This window comes from Ceratotherium simum, chromosome 35, assembly GCF_057802395.1.
Source record: "Ceratotherium simum simum isolate JZ-2026a chromosome 35, ASM5780239v1, whole genome shotgun sequence".
NCBI lineage: Eukaryota > Metazoa > Chordata > Mammalia > Perissodactyla > Rhinocerotidae > Ceratotherium > Ceratotherium simum.
In genome coordinates, this window is record NC_141934.1 from 8,671,650 (window position 1) to 8,688,711 (window position 17,062).

At 38.7% G+C, this 17,062-nt stretch overlaps 1 protein-coding gene across 1 annotated transcript in view; it reads right to left on the bottom strand.

Moving 5' to 3' along the window:
• Positions 1 to 2,505: 2,505 nt before the first annotated feature.
• Positions 2,506 to 17,062, bottom strand: part of HORMAD2 (HORMA domain containing 2) — a 75,729-nt gene continuing 61,172 nt past the window's right edge. Inside the window, exon 10 of the mRNA XM_004429794.3 lies at positions 2,506 to 2,807. Coding sequence (XP_004429851.1) covers positions 2,703 to 2,807 — 105 coding nt within the window. The 3' untranslated portion in view covers positions 2,506 to 2,702. The remainder of the gene's footprint in view (positions 2,808 to 17,062) is intronic.

The window sequence follows — 17,062 nt, forward strand, 5'->3', positions numbered from 1 at the left end:
AAAGGTATTGAAAACTGGCTCTAATGGTTACTGTTATTTTAAAAACACATCCACAACTTTGAACTTGTATGAGTGCAACTTTGACACTGATGAACATTTCCAGCCTCTTCCTGGCAGGGGTGAGCTGGAGAATGAAAGAACCCAGACACCAGAGGGACCTGTGAGAGGGGAAATGAAGGTGCGGTTTCATTGCCTGGCTTCAAAGGCTGGAGGCAATCAAGAGCCTAACCCATCTCTCTCCAGCTAGGCCAACTTTCTGTAAAGACAGAAAAACCCCCAACAGCTGAAGTCAAATTTCCCCTGCATGATTTTTAATTTAACAGTGTCCCAGTTTCCAAGCTATCTTCATCTGATCTTTGTAGTCACACCGATGAATAAGCACAGTCAGGGTCAGGGAATGGCTACTGTGGCACAGCTCAGGCTCCCCAGCTCGGGGCCAATTTCTCATTCTTTTCACTGAAGTTCCAGCTCCTTGATGAACTTGTGTTTACTCATTCTATTACTATTAAGGACAGAAATGAATAGACTAGAGAAAGGATTTTTTTCCTCCTAATGAATCATTCAGTAAATAGAATTGAATACCCTCCAATCTTGATGGCTGGTTGCATATATGAGCTCTGCTGTGTAAAATCAGCTAGTTCACATTTTCATTGTTCTCAGATCCTCTTGATAACAGATCTCCTTCCCAGTGTGCCCAGCCAAGGGCATAAGCCCAGCAACTTCTCTCTGCTGCTTCATACACACACTGCATCAGACATACACATTCCACCTATTTGCATCGATAAAAGACTGTTCCATTGGGGGACAGGGGTGTTAACTGAGACAATAAAATCACTATAGAAAATTTCTAGACAGACTCAGATTCTAGACTTTGACTTAGAGGAGCTGCAACCTTATGCTAAGTTTATGAAAATTGTAAATATAGATTGAGAGCTAAATTTCTCTTTTAAACAAAATGGTTCCTTCTGAAATCCAGAGTGACTAATTACTCCACGGAATCAGTTTGCTTTGAGAGTCAAAGACTCCTAGAGTCTTTGTAAAGCTCCTTTGTGTTCTGACACTGGTAGTGAAGGTACGCTCGCTACCTTACAAGGCAGCCCATTTCAAAATTTTGACAGCCTGGAATTAGAAAGTTCCTCCTTATCCTGAGCCAAATTGACCTCCTGTAGCTTTCACCAATTTGGTCTTAGATCTACCCTCTAGAGAGACAAAAAATAAACCTAATCCCTCTACTAGACAGCTAATCTCTTTATATGATTCTCTTAAAAGAAATTGTGGTGACTCAGGCTACAATTCTATCAAGGATATAATAAACCCAATACTTTTCCCCTCCTTCCCCTTTCAGTGGCAGAGCAAGCTTATGTGAGTATACTTAACATGCTGGAAGAAGAGAAAATGCTCCTCCCTGGCAGGCCCTGGTGCTACAGCCCAGTTCAAGACCCCAGTTTGTAGGCTGCCTATGTGCAGTCAGAAATGGATGAGATTCTGGCAAAGGGTGGTGCTGGACAGGCAAGCTCCCTCAGATTTTCCTCTCTGTTACAGTAACACACAGCCTTCTGCTGACTTAAGTGCATGTCTGGCTCCAGAGATTCTCTTCTTAGTCTGGGTCAGAGGTCCGGGTTCTCAATCTTTTGTGTGCATTAGAATCCAGGGAGCTTTCCACAGGGCCCCACCTTTGAGATTTTGATTTAATAGAAATGAGGCTGGCCCAGAAATATGTATTTTAACAAGCACTCCAGGTGTGATGTTCTTACTACACTTGCAGAAACACTGATCTAAGTGAAGAAGAAAAGACGAGCAAAAAAAATACCTTGCATTTTGGTTTATTTAACCAGAAAGCATACACACTTAACATTTAACATATTGGTTCTATACGTTTAAGTTAAATTATTAAATTCCATGTTATATAAATGACAAAAATAACACTTTAGTCATTTACTATTCATTCGATACTAATCATTAAAGCTATCAGAATTCTTCCAGAATAAGGAGGGGACTAGTAACATCATCTTCAGGTTACAGACTGATAAACTGAAATGCTTGGTGGGAAGCATTCAACATGGGCCTTAAGACAGGTGCCAGGCTCCTGCACTGCAGCCTATTTCCTAGTCTCGGGTTGGCCAACATGAACAGGGCCTAGGGCCAGATGTGAGGAACTTGACAGGGAGAGTACGTTTTGGTCTAACACTTAGCTGATCAACCTTGTGATTGAAGTTAACACAAAAATCACACCTGGATAAGCACCACCACACACATCCTATGCAATTCTGTGGGAATTCCAATAAAGCTATAGAGGGATTCCAGTACACAGGTTACAACAAGTTAAAACATTTCACAGTAGTCTAAATACCTGGGGAGTTTAATTATGCAAAGAAAACCCTCTCTCCTTTGAGAACAACAGCTTATTTCTTTTCAAAATAGCTACTGTGGTTCTTTTACAAATATAAAGGATGTCTCATCTCTAATTCAGCCTTGAAGTAATGCTATCCCAAGGCAGCCCTGGTGACATTTTTTCTTTGTGGCAAAGTGAACACAAGTCCTACTGGGTAATTTAGCACTTAGTAAATTGACTAAAAAAGTTGAGCAACAAATTTAGTAAAAGGTTTTGGTGATAGAAACTTACTTTCCTACTAAGACGCTTCATGCATGTTTGTTGCAAAATAAAATTATTTTAGCATAAATGTAATGAAGGGATCTAACTTTCATTTTCTGTCAGGGATGAAGACTTTCACTGGTTCGCTGACCTTCCTCTTCTTCCTGGAGCTCTCAGAACTTTGCTGACTGCACACAAAATTCATTCTTTGAATCTGTGAGAATCACCAGAGAGAGGCACAATTCAGCAGGGATTTTGACATCTGCACAAGGCATATACAAGACACGTAGGCCAAGCGTTAATCCCACCAGCTGTATAACGGATCCAAACCTGCTTTCCTATGGGCGGTTTGGCCCTGCACAGAGGCCCTGCTGCCAGTATCAGAGGCTGGTATTCCAAGTTTCAGGAGCTGATGTCCTCTGAGGGCAGCCAGTTTCAGGGACATTTTTTTGGCTCTCTTTAGTGAATTTAGCACATCCAACTTTTGAGGGAAGAGTTATCAAGGTGTGGGGCCAACAAGGAGCAATTAGGGGTCAGGAGAGATCTAGGCACTAATGGCTTTAGAGGCAAATAGAATTTAAGTCCCAATTTGAATTAGCAGAAACATATAGCCTTATCTTTTCCATCATGGGTTCAAATTAATGAATTAGGAAGGACCATGGTCCTTCTTTCTGCTTGAAGAGAAGTAGATTTTATTGATTAAAGGGAAGTTGATTAGTGAATCATCATATAGATGTATTTCTCCATTAGGCTCAGCTTTGGCAAAGATTTTAGAACTTCTTTTTGCTTAAGTGAGTGAACAACTAGATGTATTATAATCTTTCAGACAATCCCTAATGCTTGGAATTCCAAGAAACACATAGAGGACATTTTTATATTTTCCAGCCACTAGATGGGAGGAAAGGTTTTTCTATGTCCTCTGTTCTTTCTTTGGTAGGAAAATGGACTAAGATATATATGTTTAAGCAAGACTTGTCAGAATATCTAGTAGAGGTTCCAACATTATCCTTTTATATTTTGTTATAGATACAGATTATTAGCTATTATCTATTATTAGATAATATCATATCAATAATCTATTATTATTGATATGATATTACTTGAAAACAGTGGGAAAGTCAATAAAGCATTTAATTACCATTTCAAACCAAAGACTGGATCTGCAAATGGTTAATGTAATCACTAATTTTTTTTAGTTTTAGAAACCAGGTGAATTCCTGATCTCAGAAACCATAAATTCCCTTTGGCTTAAACTAAGAAACTAACTATACAGAACAGTAAAACTGTGAGAAAATAAATGGAGCTGTTCATCAAATAACTGGTTTGCTTAGATATGTAAAAGTTTGAAATGGTCTGCTCTAAAGGAAAGGAAACAGCAACATAAAAACCCAAAGCACAAAAACCAACTTCTTTATCTAGGAGATGAATTTGTTAAATTATGGCTGTAAGAAAAAGTACTTGGTAAAATCCAGCTTTTCTAGAAATGTTGCTTGGGCATGCTTTCCATTCAGACAAACTTATCCTCACTTCTATCAAGTCTGGATACATTGAGAAGAAGAGAAAAGGGATGTACAAATCCTCAAATGACAAGTTGGCCTGATGGTTTAATAGTTTTGTTCTCTTTTTCTTCTTTGCTCAAGTAAATCAGAGTCTTCTTACAAGTTAGAACTGTAATTTTATTATAGTAAGTTAATCAAAACATCTTTAATAATGTATACAATCTGAAGGAAACCAGTGAGGCCTGGGAACTCTCAATGGTTTATAGAAAACTAGTGGGTTCAAATGATCAGTTAGGGGACAATTCCTAACATAGATGAATAATCTATATGAACTATATAAACCAACAAATTTACCCATACAAAGGAACATTTGAGAAACATTTTTCAGGTGTATTCCAACTGGCTGAGTTTGCATATTTGATGCTAAAGCCAACCAGGCAAGCAAAGGGCCAGCAATCAGGCAGGCTAGACAATTATCTGGATGATTTGAGCAACATCGAATGATCATCAAATGATTTCGAATGCATGTCTTATTATATTTTAAACAGATAGTTTTTAAAATGTTTCTTGAATACAGCCTAACAAGAGGCTACTATGATCCACTTACCAACAGAGCCTCAGGAGTAGAGTATCTACATATATGTCTGAAAAAAGCCCGGAAGATATGCTTTCTTCTGGATGATATTTCCCCCCTTCCCATTTTTGGTGTGGTAACATATTCTCCATTTGAGAAGCCAAAGAGCAGGTTTTGCCTTAAGCACAGATAGGATAGCTAGCTGACTTGGTAGCAGTATCTGAACAGCACTGGAAGGGGTCCCTTCTTCTAAACTACTCCATTTATCATTAATTTATTTATTTGTTCATTAAAAAAAAAATTGTTACTTGAATGTTCTCCCAGAGTTCTGTCTTTGGCCATCTTTTCTCCTTATTCTCCACACTCCCTCTGAGTGATCTCATCCACTCCTAGAAATCAGTAACCATTTATAAGCAAAGACCTCCACATTGATGTATTCAGCCTAGATCTTCCTTTTGAACTCCAATTCCATGTGTGTAATCAACCACCTACTAAAAGTTTCCACATGGATGTCCAAAAAATCTCAAAATGAAATGTGTCCAGAATTAGAATTTATCATCTGCCTCTCTAAGGCTGCTCTCAATCTTTGTTCTCACTCTCTGTGATCCCCCTGGAGGTGTTCAAGTTAAAAACCTGGGAGTCATCCATGGCTACTCCATCATTCTCACCCTAACATCTAACTAATCATTCATTTCTGCTGATCTTTACTTCCTTAATATCTCTCAAATCCATCCACTTTTCTCTAATGCCATTGTCTCTACTTTAGCCCAGGCCAACATCATCTCTCCCAATTACTGGGTCTCGAACTCCCACTATTACTGCTTCTCCAATCTATTCTCCACTCTGGAGCGTAAGTAGTCTTATGTGTAAATCTGACCACATCACTCTTCTGATTCATCATCTATCCATTAATGACTTCCCATTGTCCTCAGGATAAAGGCCAGGCTCTTTATGGCCCTGGCCCATCTCTGCAGCTTCATCTTGCCTCAGACTTACTTAGCCGCTTGCAAGTCTCCAAATGGACCCTGCTTGCTCCCCTCTGGACTTTGCCTTCAATGCCCACTCCCATGCTCTGCTCCTCCCTTCATCACCAGGCCCAGGGTCAGCCCTGGAGTTTCCTCTGCATACTGGCCTTCTCTAACATCCCTAGGGCTGTGTTCCATTCTTACACCTTTTGTAGCATTTACTACATTGTATTATCAGGCCTACTTACAAGTCTTCTCATCTAGAGTATAAACTGCTTGAGGTTAGTGACAATATCATAGTCATCTTTGTATTCCCAGTTCCTGGCATCTGTTAGGTGCTCTTAAATTATTGGCTGAATGAATGAATACATTTTGAAATTGATTTTAAGCCAGGCACTGCTCTGGGCACTAGTACCGTATCTCTAGTAATATAAAGATGAATAAGACACAGTCGTTTTCAAGGATTGAGTTTTGTAAGGGAGAGGTATTAAGCACATGATTACAATATAATGCAATACAATGGACATTCATTCAACAGCCACAATAGACATTCATTCATTCAGCAATTATTTATTGAGTGGCAGCTCTATGCATGGTACTGTTCTAGGTGCTTGGGACACATTAATGAACAAAGGAGATAAGAATCCTGCCCTGTAGATCTTATAATCTGGCCATGTTACTTTTTGGCTTAATAATATCCAATGGCGTCTCACTGCTTTTAGGAAAAAGTCCACAGTCTCTGCCTTGGCTTTGCATGCACCATCAGTGGTTCTTTACATTTCTAGGGAGGGAGAAGGGTCACAGATTAGCTGTAAGACCCTGAAAGCTATGAAAGCTATGCACTCTCTCCTCAGAAAAATGCTCACACTTCCACTCACACACTCATCCACTGTGGCAGGCCATTTGAGGAGGCTCCTAGACCCCCTGAGTGCCTCCCAATACAATCAGTACCCCACAAGCCCCGTCTGTGCCCAGCAGCACCAGCCTCATCTCCTCTACTTTACTCTCACTCTCTGCCCTCTCAGTTTTCCCATACCTTGCTTCTTCCTGATTCTGGACCTTTGCACACGATATTCCTTCTGCCTAAAATGCTTTTTCCCCTCCACCAATCCTCTCTTGATCTAGTTAATTCCTACTCATTCTTCAGACCTCAGATGAAAAATTATTTCCTCAAAGAAATATTCCCTACTCCTATTCCAATTAAGTTAGGGCCCCCAATCACATGCGCTTAATGGAGTTCCAGGAGATCAGGAACATGTTTGTCCTGGTTGCAACTTGCACACAGTAGGGTCTCAATAAATATTTTTTCATGAATAAATGAATGATTCTTCAAAGAGCACTCTGCCTGCAGTGTAGAAATGTATTGGAGGCATCAAGTGGATGCAGGGTGATGAGTCACGCTATTGCAGCAGTCAGGTGATAACTTGAGTGGCAGTGCGGACGGAGAGAAGTTAACAGTGAGAGAAATATTTAGAAGGTGGAGTCAGAAGGATGGGCAATTGGATATGATGATAAAGGAGAGGTAGGTAGGTCAATAATAACTCCCAGTTTCTGGTTTAGCTAACTTCATGGATGAAGGTACTATTCTCTCAGGTAGAGAACAATTGGAGTTTTGAACCTGCTGAGAACCTGCGAAAACCCCAAGTGGACATATTGAACAGGCAGCTGTATATGGAAGTCTGGAGCTCAGGAGAGAGGTCTGGTTGGAGATATAAACTTGAGAGTCATCAGCATGTGGAGGTTAATTAATGCCATGGGTGTGGAAGAGTTTGCTTATTGAGCGATCAGAGCGTGAGAAGGGAAAGGGGCCAGGACATAGCCTTAAGGAACTCCAACATTTTAGAGATTAGGTGAAAGATGAGCCAACAAAGGAGATTGAGAAAGAGAGAGAAAAGAAGAGGGAATTTTAAGTAATATATTTTAAGAATATTAAGAAGAGGGGGGGGGGGGGTGATGGCCGTGGTCAATAGAGTCAGGTGTTGCTGAGAGGTCAAGGAAGATGAGGACTGAACCACTTGATTTAGCCACATGGAGGTTACTAGGTGCGTTGGATTGGTGGGGGAAGAAATCACCTTGAAGTCAGTTGCAGAGTACATTAAAAAAAAAAAATTGAGACAGCAAGTATACAAAGTTTAATAAAAGTCAAGAGGGAGTGACCACCTCTGCCTGGGGAATTTAGAGAAGGCTTCTTAGCAGGAGAGGAACGTTGCGCCAGGTCTTAAAGAATGAGTAGGAGTTCACCCAACTGGAGATGGTGGTAGGGGTGGTGGTGGTGGAAGAGGTCATTCGAGGCAGAAGATTCAGCATGTCTAAAGACACTGAATCATGAAAAGACATGGAAGGTATGTGGGACAGCAAGAAATGTCCCTTTATTAGATTGGTTCTTAGGGTTAGGCATTATGTATCCAACACCCTTCTGTTAAAAATGTAAATTCCTGGGAGCCGGCCCGGTGACATAGCGGTTAAGTGCAAGCACTCGCTACAGCGGCCCGGGGTTCACAGGTTCGGATCCCAGGTGCGCACCAATGCACCGCTTGTCAAGCCATGCTGTGGCGGCGTCCCATATAAAGTAGAGGAAGATAGGCACAGATGTTAGCCCAGAGCCAATCTGCCTCGGTAAAAAGAGGAGGATTGGCATTGGATGTTAGCTCAGGGCTGATCTTCCTCTCTCTCTCACACACACACACACACACACACAAATGTAAATTCCTCCAGAATTATTATTCAGTATGACATTAGTGTAAATTAACTTATCAAATGGTCTCCAAGTGGCAGCCCACTGCAAGCAGGCCCTCAGAGGCTTTCCAAAGAAGACAAATAAGTCTGATACAGAAAAAGCAGTTCAGGGCACAGTACTCACTTTGCTTTAGGAGGTAGATCTGTGTGGGGAATCAAGGGGAGGGGGTAGCCCCAGACAACCAGGAAATATTGTGCGTATTTTATATGCCTGAGGTAAGAGTGCAGTGAATTTTGCTTACTTCAAAATTATTTGTCAGGTCAGATCTGGCAAAATGTTTTCTCTTTAGAAAACTAGTCCCTACCAATACAGATTTATAATCAAGTGTTAAGTATGGAATTTTTGGATTTGGAAGTTCTCAGATCAAGGAATTTTATGGTTCACAGAGGGTCTGTGCCTGTATAAGTAAGTTATAGTAATGATCTTAGTTTTGATTCCTCTCTTTTATCATTTATCTTTTCTGCACAATGAAAGGTAGATCAACAGCGATTAAAAAATAAATGCTATTAGCATAAATGTAGCTCATGTTAACATTGTGATGAATGAGCAATAAGAAACCAAATACTTAAAGAGAACACTTACCTCCAACACCAGTGGAGCTATGAGCTCTCTGATATGTTGGGAAGTGCCTCACGTTTTACTGGAATTTATGAAGAGTTTGGCCATTCATTTACTTTCTTGATTTTCTGTAGTTTCTGACCAGGGTTCCAGACCATGGCTATTTCTATTTAGGAGGTAAATATATATTCTCCTTAGAGTCATAACCAAATATTTCCATTAATCTCCAAAAGTTATTATATTAATTCTCTCTTCCTGCATATTCTCTAAGGCATCATATGGCCTTAAAAGTTCTATAATTAATTCATTTATTCAACAAATGTTTTAGAGCACCTTCTCTGTGCCAGACATTGTGCTAAGCACTAAAGATAAAAAGCTGATCAAGACACACTCAATGGCCTCAAAGAGGGCCTAGTAGAGGAAACAAACTGGTTACAGATGAAATGATAGAGTCATGTCTAGGGTACAGCAGGGGTTCCAAAAAGATCTTATCAGCTCTTCCTGGGGAGGCCTGGCAAGGCTTCAAAGGGGATGTGAAGCTTAAACTAAGTAGTGCAAGATGAGCAGACATTCACCAGGCAAATAGCATTAGGAATTGAGGTTGCAGAGAGAACATTCTAAATAAAAAGAGCAGAGGTACAGGGATATAAAGCAGAGTACCTCTGGAGAATTGAGAATAGTTCAGTGGGACTAATAGGAAAGGCACTGGGTGGTGGCCTGGGTCAGACAGTGTCATTCTCCCAAGTTTGGACTTTGTACTGTAATGGAGTGCCACCAAAGGGTTCTAAGAACAGATTTGTTTAGAAAGATCCCTGTGGCAGCAGTGTGAGGGCTGGACTGGAAAGGAGTGAGACAAGAAGCAATGAGGCTACCTCAGAAGAAAAACGATTCGAGAAAGAACAAGAGCAGCAGTGAGGTTAGAGAGGAGAGGACTAATAGGGCAGAGGGCTGAGGAGAGAGAGAATGAATGCCTGAACCAGAACCCTAACACAATGTCATCATTAACTGCAATAGGCAATGGGATGGCAAAGGAAAGAAAGGAGTAAAAATCACCCAAGTTTCTGGTAATGCCACTGACCAATATGGGAAATAGAGGAAGCTGAGGGCCTGGGCGGTGGGAACATGTGGGGAGGATGCATGGAGAAATAACTGACTCCATTTTCAAGAATCTGAATTGGAGGTGAGCTAGCCAAATGAAGATATCCACCAGGGCATTGACTATGTGACCGGAGCTCAGGATGGAGGAAATTGCATCAAGAGCACATAGAGAAAGAAATATTCACTTTGGACAAAAGATGGGATGTTACTTGAGGTCTGGAAAGAAGGAGGTAAAAGTGGTTATAGATAGAGGTACATCTTTAAATATGGGGGCAGGAAGCTGAATGATTCACATTTGACAGCCTTAATTATTTCTATGAAGTAGAGTTCAGGTCATCTTCTTAGAAAGGGAGGGAATTGGTCTTGGGTGGTGCTTAAGACACTTACGTGGTGAAAGTATGGACAATGCGAAAGGGAGCCAATGACTTCTAAAACTAATGTTAACTATTGCTTAGTATCCACATAGCTTTAAGAAATATCTTCACATTAAGATATACCTTCAAATTAAAATACTTTAGTTTGACATTAAAAATTTTGCTCTTCTTTTTACAAACATTTCAATGCTTACAACAGACCACATACTGTGCTAAGCACATCACAAGTGTTATCTCATTTATTCCTCACAATAATTGTGTGAGGGCCAGGAAGGGGGTTTTATTCCTCTTTTACAGATGTGGAAACTGAAGCACAGAGAAGTGAAATGACTTGTCCAGTTCACACATTTAGTAAGTGGCAGTCTTGAACTCAGCTCTCCTGATTTCAAATTTAGTATTCCTCATAATTTGCTTCTTCAACCCAAAGAGGAAAACAAAGATAGGAAATTGTAGGCGAGGCAATCAGAACTCTATGTAGGGTTCATAGGCTTTTATCTGGGGTTGACCCTTTTTGGGCATAGCTTACTGGGACCTCAAACTAAACAGCCAAAGCTGAGTTCATTGTTTTTCCTTTGTAACCATTTTTTCCTCATGACTTTTAATTTCTGTTAATCACTATTTCCCAGTCATCAAAGGTGGAAAACATGGTTACCTCAGATTCCTCTCTCACCTCCTAATGCCTACACAGAGATCTTGTAATGAGTAAATGGAATAGCACAGATAGGGTACCTGGTACATCTCACACGTGCAAGTCATTCAGTGACTGATGGCTGTCATTTTTCCTACTGCTACAGGTATCCCTACTCCAGGCAAACTGGATCCCTGTGGTAAGCTGAAAAACAGGCCCCAAAAGATGTCCACATCCTAATCCCTGGAACCTGTGACTGTTACTTTATATGGCAAAAAAAGAGGGGGAGTTCTTTGCAGATGTGATTAAGGATCTTGAGATGGAGAGATTACCCTGCATTATCCAAGTAGACCCTACACTTACTCACATGTATCCTTAGAAGAGGGAAGCAGAGGGAAATTTGAACACATACAGAAGAGAAAAAGACAATGTGACCACTGAGGCAGAGACTAGAGTAAAGTGGCCACAAGCCAAGGAATGCCAGCAGCCACCAGAAGCTGGAAGAGGCAAAGAACAGAATCTCGCCTAGAGCCTCCAGAGGGAATATGGCTCTCCCTACACCTTGATTTCAGCCCAGTGACACTGATTTCGTACTTCTGCCCTCTAGTGAGAGAATACATTTCCGATGTTTTAAGCCCCTAAATTTGTGGCAATTTGTTACAGCAGTCCTAGGAAACTAATAACAGTTACAATCCCCAAACACATCTCATTCTTTTCCTTCTTCTCTATTTCCTTCACATTTCAGAAAATAAAAGTGTTCTATTACTTACTCTCTCTTAAAATTTTGAATAATTTCTTCAAGGTCAATCTTTAAAAGTACTTCATCCTCAAAGCCTTTCCTGTTCCTTTAATCTGATATGAATTTTCTTTCTTGAGCAAATCCCCACAGCACATTTTTGTAATTATGTTTTTCTGATAGCATAAATATTTGTACACAATTTGTCCTTTATCTGAGACTAGGTTTTAAGTTCTTTAGGAATCATTTGTATTACTATTATGCTCTTTAGGCTCTCTGCAATGCATTACAGTCTTTCACACAGTAGATATCAATGATTCTTTTGCTACCCACCTCTACTACCTACAAAAGTGTTCAATTACACAGTTATTCACATATTCTAAAGCTTCACTGTATTATGGTAGCCATTAGCCACATGTGACTATTTATACTTAAATTAATCAAAATTAAATAAAATTGAAAATTCAGTTCCTCAGTAGCATTAGCCACATTTCAAGTGTTCAGTAGCCATATGTGAGTGTTCAATTCAAATGTTCAATAGCCACACATTAGACATCACAAATATAGAACATTTTTATCATCACAGAAAGTTCTACTGGACAGAACTTCTTCACAGAGGCAATGTGGGTATAATCCAAGTAAACAGAAAGTTTCCTAGGGACCGTGGTGATAACAGGAATACAGAAACTAGAAATAATTATTCCTTAAAATGCAAAGACTTATTATTGTAAAAATGTCAATTTTCCCAAGATTATTTTATCAAGTCAGTGCGACGCCAATCAATATTCCAATAATATGTCTGTTGGAACTTATTAAGCTGATTCTAATAACCACCTAGACGAGAAAATGTACAGGAAAATCTTAAAAATACTGAAAAAGAAGAACTATGAGGTGAAAAGAGTTGCCCTTCCAGACAGGAAAACATAATATAAAGTTAGAGTAATTAAAACATGATAGTAGTAATATAGAAGTAGACATGTGGATCAGTGAAAGAGAATAGTGGTCTAAAAACAAACCTATGTATCTATAGGTTTTTAATTTATGATAAAAGTGGCATTCAAATTAGCAGGGAAACAGTAGATGATTCAAGTGATACCAACACAATGGGAAAATGTTCTCGCACCAGAAAAAGAAGTCCCAACTAGCTTAAGAAGCCAAATGTAAAAAGCAAAACTACAAACTTGTAAGAAAATATAGAAAAATTTGTTTATAACTTTAACATCGGGAAGACCTCCTTAAGCAAGATATAAAATGATAAAACCATGGAAAGACATCTCATGTTCCCAAATTGGAAGACTTAACATTGTCAAGATGTCAATACTACCCAAAACAATATAGAGTCAATACAATCTCTGTCAAAATCCTAATGACATTTTTTGCAGAAATAGAAAAATCCATTCTAAAATTCATATGGAACCTCAAGGGGCTGTGAAATGCCAAAACAATCTTGAAAAAGAACAAAGTTGGAAGTCTCACACTTCCTGATTTCAAAACTTACTACACAGGGCCGGCCCCATGGCTTAGCGGTTAAGTGCATGTGCTCTGCTGCTGGCGGCCCGGGTTAGGATCCCAGGTGCGCACTGAGGCACCGTTTCTCCGGCCATGCTGAGGCCGCGTCCCACATACAGCAACTAGAAGGATGTGCAGCTATGACATACAACTATCTACTGGGGCTTTGGTGGAAAAAAAATAAATAATTAAAAAAAGAAACTTACTACAAAGCTACAGTAATCAAAACATGCAGTACTGGCCTAAAGACAGACAAATAGACCAATGGACTAGAATAGAGAGCTCAGAAATAAACCCTCACTTATATTGTCAAATGATTTTCAACAAGGGTGTCAAGAGCATTCAATGGGGAAAGGAAAATCTTTTCAACAAATGGTGTTGAGAAAACTGGATACCCACATGCAAAAGAATGAAGTTGGATCCTTATACTACACACAAAAATTAACTCAAAATGGATCAAAGACCTAATCATAAGAGCTAAAAGTATAGAACTCTTAGAAGAAAACATAGAGGGCAAGCTTCATGACATGGGATTTGGCAAGGATTTCTTGGATATGACACCAAAACACAGGCAACAAAAGAAAAAATAGATAAATTGGACTTCATAAAAATTAAAAACTTTCATGCATCAAAATATTAACAAGAGAGACAACCCATGGAATAAGAGAATATATTTGCAAAGCATATACTGATAAGAGATTAATATCCACAATATATAAAGAACTACAATTCAACAACAACAAAAACAACCTGACTAAAAACTGGGCAAAGGACTTGAATAGGCATTTCTCCAAAGAAGATATACAAATGACCAATAAGCAAATGAAAAGATTCTCAACATTACTAACAATTAGGGAAATGCAAATCAAAACCACAATGAGATATCACTTCACACCCATTAAGATGGCTATTATTAAAAAGAAAAGAAAAGTAGTGGGGATGATGTGGAGAAACTGGAACCCTTGTGCATTGCTGGTGGGAATGTAAAATGATGCAATGCTATGGAAAACAGTATGGCAGTTCCTCATAAAACTAAAAATAGAATTACTATATGATCCAGCAATTCCACTTCTAGGTATTTACCCAAAAGAACTGAAAGCAGGAACTTGAACAGATATTTGTACATCCATGTTAACATGTTAACAGCAGCATAATTCACAATAGCCAAACCGTGAAAGCAACCCAAATGTTCATCGGTATATGAATGGATAGACAAAATGTGGTATTTACATACAATGGAATATTATTTAGTCTTAAAAAGGAAGGAAATTTTGATATATGCTACAATATGGATAAAGCTTGAGGACATTATGCTAAGTCAAATAAGCCAGTCATTAAGGACAAATACTGTATGATTCCACTTATATGAGGTACCTAGAGCAGTCAAATTCGTGGAGACAGAAAGTAGAATGGTGGTTTCCAGGGGCTAGGGAGAGAGAAGGGGAGTTTATATAGGGAGTTACTGTTTAATGGGTATGGAGTTTCATTTTGCAAAAATAGAAAAAGTTCTGGAGATGGATGGTGGTGATGGTTGCACAACAATATGAATATATTTAATGCTACTGAACTGTACACTTAAAAACAGTTAATTAAAATGATAAATTTTATGTTAGATATATATTTTACCAGGATAAAAAAATGAAAACAAAAGTGGCACATGATAAAAAAAAAAAGAAGAAGAAGAAGAAGAAACTGTGAAGGAAAACACATTTCCTACGGTGGTATAGTCTTTGAACAGGACAATCTGGAGGATCTACAAAAACTTCAAATGCACATATCCTCGAACCCCCAGGCCTCTACTCTAGAGAAATGCTTCCATATGCACACAGAGTTAGTTCAAGAACATTCCCTGAAGCACTCTTCCTAAGGAAAAGTGAAAACAACTTGAATGTTCCAGTAACAGCAGAAAGTTGAAACAAACTAGAGCACTTGACTACTAAGGAATACTATGCAGTAGTTAAAAAGAATGAGGTTAATCTAAATATATTAACAAGCAAAAATCTCCAAGACATATGTTAAGTAAAAAAAGCAAGTTTCAGAAAAAGACAATATTATCCCATTTATTCTTTTAAAATGTCCACAAATTAAATATATGTATGTGTATGTATATATATACACACTATATATCCATATATATCTATGCATATATATAGTGCAGTCCTATAGAAATAGAATGCAAGACACAATTATAAGCCATATATATAACTTTAAATTTTCTAGTAAATATATTTTAAAAAAGAAACAGATGAAGTTCAATTTTTGTGTGTGTGTGTGTGTGTGTGTATGTGTGTGAGGAAGATCAGCCCTGAGCTAACATCCGTGCTAATCCTCCTCTTTTTGCTGAGGAAGACCAGCTCTGAGCTAACATCTATTGCCAATCCTCCTTCTTCTTTTTCCCCAAAGCCACAGTAGATAGTTGTATGTTATAGCTGCACATCCTTCTAGTTGCTGTATGTGGGACACCGCCTCAGCACGGCCGGACAAGCGATGCATTGGTGCGCGCCTGGGATCCAAACCCGGGCCGCCAGCAGTGGAGCCCGTGCACTTAACCGCTGAGCCACGGGGCCAGCCCCAGATGAAGTTAAATTTTAATAATTATTTTTATTTAATCCAATATACCGAAAATATTTCAATATGTAATCAATATAAAAATTATTGAGATATGATACATTATTTTTTTTCATACTATGTCTTCACAATTCAGTGTATAATTTACACTTATAGCACATCGCAACTCGAATTGGCCACATGTAGCTAGTGGCTACCATAGTGCACGCTACATCTTGTGTGTGTGTGTGTGTGTGTGTGTGTGTGTGTGTTTTCAATACAAAGTCAAAGATATGGAATATCCTTATTGGTAGTTTTTTAATTATCTGTGAGAATGTAGTCACGTGTAACTTGTATAATTAAAGTTATATTAAAAATATGAAGTTCCATGTTAATTTTCTTATTAATTCTGTTAAAATTATGTCTTTTATTACTTGATATGTTTATAATCAACATATTTATTACTTCATTTCTTTGTTTCCCCTTATTTCCATTTTCCAATTTTTTCAATGTGACAAAAGTTTTATTATGAAACCATTTTTATTTGTGAGCTAGAAAGGTAATAGAAGAATTTGAAAACCTTAAAGTTTATTTTGCTTACCTTACAATTATAAGATATTCTAAAATATTATTAGATACTTTTCAATAGAAAACTGTCAGTTACTTTCCTACTTTCAAATGCCTGAGTAAGCAATGAATGTAAGTAATGAACTCTGTGGTAGCTAAGGGAAGACATATAAAATACATATAAACACACTCAGCACATACTTGAAGAAACTATAAAAATGAAAAAGTTGTTTCTTGGTTTGTGGCATGCAGGAGGAAACCTATAGGCAATGACATGATGGTGTTATTAGATGTACTAAACTTGACACAGGTTTGCTGATTCTTCAAAAAAGAGATGAGCAGATAATAGATACAGAATTGGAAATGTGATACCCTGCTTCTCATAGTTGCTATGTAGGTCATTTGTTTGAATCTAGGTCTCTATAAAGTGCTTCAGCAGGTGTTGAAAGGAACATAGTATAACTGTAAGTACAGAAATGACTATAGAGATCGGTCCCATAAAATATACAGAAAAGACCACTCTGATATGGAGACTGTCTGAGATAGAAGATCTCTATCAATGTGATATTCAAACCTTGGGTCATAACTGCCTACTCTCCCTGGCAGGAAGGAGAGGGCAAAGCAGACAACACTTAGCAACTCTGGCACCCCCTGAATAGTTCTTCCATACAAGGTGG